Source organism: Medicago sativa, chromosome 3, assembly GCF_051527215.1.
Source record: "Medicago sativa cultivar Bolivia chromosome 3, Bolivia_mono, whole genome shotgun sequence".
Classification (NCBI taxonomy): Eukaryota; Viridiplantae; Streptophyta; class Magnoliopsida; order Fabales; family Fabaceae; genus Medicago; species Medicago sativa.
Window position 1 is genome coordinate 92,524,225 of NC_140751.1, and position 5,316 is coordinate 92,529,540.

At 37.7% G+C, this 5,316-nt stretch overlaps 1 protein-coding gene across 2 annotated transcripts; it reads right to left on the reverse strand.

The window, feature by feature from the left end:
• CUTA (Nitrogen regulatory PII-like, alpha/beta) lies at nt 1–3,031 on the reverse strand. 2 transcript variants are annotated; one of them, XM_085755973.1, is made up of 6 exons: nt 2,810–3,031; nt 2,608–2,720; nt 2,446–2,508; nt 845–876; nt 556–650; nt 1–308 (listed from the first exon to the last, which is right to left on the reverse strand). In XM_085755973.1, exons 1-6 carry the CDS (start codon nt 2,956–2,958, stop codon nt 227–229), a joined length of 534 nt encoding a protein of 177 aa, XP_085612099.1. In that variant the 5' UTR covers nt 2,959–3,031; the 3' UTR covers nt 1–226. The 2 variants fall into 2 exon arrangements, with proteins under 2 accessions (XP_085612099.1, XP_085612098.1); XM_085755972.1 differs by having other exon boundaries at nt 2,798–3,026.
• Nucleotides 3,032–5,316: the final 2,285 nt, after the last annotated feature.

Genomic DNA, 5,316 nt, shown 5'->3' on the forward strand with positions numbered 1-5,316 from the left:
TGAAAAAAAAGACCCCTTATGCATAAAATCAGAGAAAATCTCCACTCACATCAAATCATATTCATCCCATTGCTGCCATCAGCAGTAATACAACATTGATTCTCATCCTTTACCTAGTAATGTTCAGACACCATTGACTAGTTATATTACAGGCAAGGTTTATTTGACACACAAAGGCAGAAGAACTCGAGACTTGAACCCCACCATCAGGCTATAAACTTGATAGTCACTCCCTTGTGCTCTCTTTTAACCATTCTAAATATTTGAGATTGCCCCCAGTGATGGGTAAGGAGATCACCTCTGGCACACTGAAAAAAGTATAAAAGGAAGTAGTAAGAGCCATGTGAATGCCCTATTGTCCACAATTACATCTCAATTCATTTCAATATGGATTCAGTGCCTAAGTTCTTGAATCTTGGCAGATATATAGTTTAAGTTTTCCTTTTTTCAAGCTTTTCTATCAGGATCAAGTGAAATATGCAACTCAGAAAACATTACGCAAAGCAAATTTTGAATTTCATGCAAGATTATTTTCTAGATGTATATCAGCCTTACTCATATTCATGATTTGCTTTAACATGGTCTGTCAGTGCTTCCAAAAGGGATTGCCTAGTCTTGATTATAAGAAGTTCCTCAGAATCAGTTTGGATCTGTCAGTTTGCAACACAAAGCTGGTAAAGTCAAAGCTACAACAATACTTTCAATTTTAAAACAACTCCAAAAGAACATTAACTCACACTAGAAAATAAGAACTTTTATTGTTAGTTAGGACCGTGGCGTTTTTAAACAGAAGTTTCAATTCATATCAGTAATTCTTTACCAACAGGAATATTGCACACCATACCTTTCCCTCCCATTGATATACTGATTCTATACCTGCACAATACATAATACACATGGTTTTAAAAGGTCAGAAATGGGATGCCAGAACTATATAATTAACTTGTTAGAAAACAAATTAAATGAAGATCATATGAAACTCAATCCATTTCACCCTACCAGAAAGATGGCCGTTTGCATAGGCGCTTGAGACGGTGACGCCATAAGTTAAAAAGAAACTCAAAAGTGAAGATAGATGTCAATGAGTGGAGTTCTAATAGGGACTTGGGTTTTAAGCGGCTTTGGTTCTTTTCCCTTAATAGCTAGCTTTTAAGGGAGGGTTCCCCAAGGGCATGAATACTTACCGATTGGTATAAGACATGGTTGTTGGTGGCTCAGAAAGGGCTACCTATGGAGGGCTGACTAGAAAGGCCGAATAAGTGTTGGAGAGTGTCAACCGCCAAGATGTCGGCTCTTAGGGGTGGTGCGATAATAAGGTCTTGAATACTTACCGATTGGTATAAGATATGGTTGTTGGTGGCTCAAAGGGCTACCTATAGAGGGCTGACTGGAAAGGCCAAATAAAGCGTTGTAAAGTGTCAACTGCCAGGATGTCGGCTCTTATGGGTGGTGCGATAATAGGGTCTTGGATGTTATTGGGTGCCCAAGTCCCACATTGAGTTGTGGGATGCTCGATAGTTGATGGAGTATATAAATGGCTTGGTTCTTCCCCCCAAGGACTTGAATACTTATCAAGCTCATTCAAGATTAAGTTAAGAGCATGCTCGCGTGTGGTCAAAGCCACGGCAAAGGATGCAAAAAAGCAGTTATGACAATGCCTCAAGGGAAATCTGTTTTTAGTTTATGATTTAGCAATTAATTATATGCTAAGAAATGGTAAAGGGTGGCCCAATGCACAAGGCACATCGAGAAATGGTAAACTTGTCTCTCGAGAGTAAATGAGGCCACAAGTAGAGTGGTTGTTTTCAAAATTCATTTGAGCCCATGACTTCCAAGTCCCAAGTCACATGGTATGCTCAGAAATGGTAATTTAAGGAGGAAAAAAATACAATATGTTCAATTTGAACAACCAATTTAAATTAATAGAACCATATTCTACTCTAGTTAATCATGTAAACAGAGTCCAACAAAAAATACAAAAAAAGAAGGTCAAAATTTGCTAAAATGTTCATAATATAGATATAGATAGATCACAGATGCAAGAAAAGTAACCCCCACCCTGTCTTACAAAGCAAAATAACCCCCTTCCTAACCCAAGATGGATGTTCACACTGATACATTCAATCACAATGCAAATATAATCTTATTTGTAGTCCATCCTCCTTTTGGTAATCATGAGGAATGTAAAAGAACAAACAACCAAACAAATTCTCCGGAAACTAAACATGCCAAAGTACGCAAGGTAGAGGCTGGCTAACAAAGAGAGAGATAAATTGAGATAAAGATTGATTATTTGGAATTAATCGAATGAGAAGAGTTGATTATAACGAGTGTATAATAATACACTTTATATAGTGATCATAAGTACTAAGCTTAAGTAATTTGCAACTAATTCTAAACAAAAAACAAAACAGATTGGGACTAAGAAATTGTTATGTTACTTACCCGGTACCCTATTGACACAAGCTGCAAGCTTCTCTGTGACAATGCTTTCAGCCAATTTCTTACCTACAAAACCAATAACATGTATCAAATCAAACAAACAATCACGCCATTAAATTAATTAAATACATAAGAGATATAAAAAATAAAAAATAAACATGGGACCTGCTTCTTTGTTGGGAACGGTAACATATACAACGATGCTTGGAACAGTGGTGTTATTGGTACTCCCTTCCATTCTAATGGAATTAGTTGAAAACCTGCTACTCAATTTGGATCTGAAACAAAACAACAGAAGCAATTCAACAAAACATGTGGAGAGAAAGAAATCAATAGAATTTGAGATTGAACGCACGCACGCACACACCCTGTGTAGAAATTGGAGAATCCCAAAGTGAGCATGCAAAACGCGCCTACGATTGGTAAACGACGTCGTAGCGTGGAGGGCGAGGAGAAGATTCTGGAAGTGGAGGAGTAGAGTGTTGAAGTGGAAGAAGCCGTTTTGGTTGAGAACATCTTTTTTTATTATAAGGTGTTACTCCTCTCTATTAACTCTCATTCTGCTCCTTTGCTTGATGCGCTCCTTTTCATCTTGCTTATCTTCTCTTGTGACACTTGTAACTGATATGATACTCCCTCTGTTTCAAAATATGTGTCGTTTTAGCCAAAAAAAAATTGTTTCAAAATGAATGTCGCTTTCAAAATGAATGTCGCTTTCAGTTTCCAATGCAATAATAACTTTTTCTTTTCAATTGTACCATTCAATTAATATTATGTTACACTACTTCCAAAGTATTATTTTTTCTTTAATGGAAAACAAACCAATAATTGATTAGGATAATTTGGTAAAATTGCTATGACATTTGACTATTTTATTCCATTCCTTAATCTGTGTGCAATTGGCTAAAGCGACACTCATTTTGAAACGGAGGAAGTACTTGCGAGTAGGATGACAAAGCGGACCGATCCAATTTAAGCCTAAATATAACTTTTAATCCGTCGAAAACTGAGTAGGACAGGACAATTTAGGTCGTCGAGTTTAAAATCTCCCCTCGTCTTGGCATGCTAGCAAGCCAACTCGTCAAACTATTTTATTTTAATTTTTTATTCACATTAATCATAAAAGTTCATATTTTGTTGATAATATTATCCAAAAAAATATTTTGAATTATTCATATGATTTGTCGTTATTAGCAAAAAAAACTCTTAAAAACATATTAATAGCAATGAATTGATGATTTGATGTTGTAATTCGTATGATTTTCCAGTAAAAACAATTAAATAAAATAGTTTTTTTAAAACTAAAAGTCACGGGTAGGTCCACCCCACATGTCACCACTTTGATTTTTAGCGAATATTCAATACATTTTGACTCATTCCATCTAAAATAGTGAGTCAATGTAACGCCTAAATTTGAAAGTGTCTAGAATATTCAAATAAGCGTTAAACTGATATTGGATACATTAATTATACAACCAGAAAAGCGACATCAAGTCGAGAATTTAATTACATCAACATTCCAAGGTTTTCATGTTACAACCTTACACCAAAAGTTCGCAAAACGGATTATATATACAAAGCTGTAACAACATGTCTCATAATATAACATAGGCATCACTAATCTACAACAAGGCGAATCCATGAAGTCACGATCAATCCAAGGCTTTTTCTTTACCTTTTCCTTGCACAACCTCAGAACCTGAACAAATAAGGAGTTGGGTGAGACATAATGCATCAGTGAGTTCTTTCTAGCCCTAGGCTAGTGATAGCCTCGGGGATTCCTATGGTTATCACGTGTCTACATTACAACCCGACGGTTGATTATACGTGTGTGGTCTTATACCCTTGACGGTCGTGCAAGCTAGCACCGTCTTGGCATCTCCTAACTTGTTATAGGGTTGCTTAATTCATACGTGCCATGGCTGTCGAGGGTTCCTATAACCGCTTTGCTAAGATACGCTAAATGTATCTAAGCCTAATCATGAAACAATCATGGCACTATCTAATACCAGACAAATAGGGTAACCTAAGATCGTCTTTGGCATTCTTTCATAACATGTTCATATCTAACATCATATCATAATCATGCAAGAATATATGTTCATTATTCTTATGTTAGCGTTGTATAATCAAACATTAACTTGATTCGTTTTACGGAGAGTCCCGGGTGGAGTAACCCCGAGTACACTCCCATACATGACCGATGTACGCACATCGGACTCCCTCGGTGTCGTGCGGGTCCCTTACGGCTTGAACCATTCCCTTTGAGTCGAGAACCTCCCGTATCCCCCTGAAGTGGATAACGAGAGACCGAAACACCTACATCTTGCTTTAGTCTTGATCTTATGCATACATGAAAGGTTAACTACATGAGTTAAATTCCTTTAACTCGGATCCTTGATCGATCCCTTGGGGTAATAACTTACAAGTCCATGAGCGTAGAAAACATTCTTCGCATCATCATACATATTAATATAATCTACGTTTTAGTTCTCGACGACTACGTCGAGGCTCTAGTTCCATTTGTATAATGCTTGCTACCCGTTCAACTCATGCCATAACTCTCGATTACCATGCTCAATTATACCATATGAATACTTGTTTAATGATCAAGAAGCGTTAGAAGAACCTATGCCTTGAAGCCTTGGTTGGAGGGGTTATTATTAAAAATTTGCTTAAGGAAATTCGCCCGCGAAACGCCCGAACCACCCATGACGAGCAAACAAGGAGTTTCCCCCACTGTCTGCTCGCCATGGCGAGTAAAGTTGTGTGGGAGGCGAGTAGCTGCTCGCCATGGCGAGTAGGAGGCGAGCAGGACCCCTGTTCTGCCTTCCAGCTCGCTGTGCGCGAGTAATAGCTCGCCGTGGCGAGTTA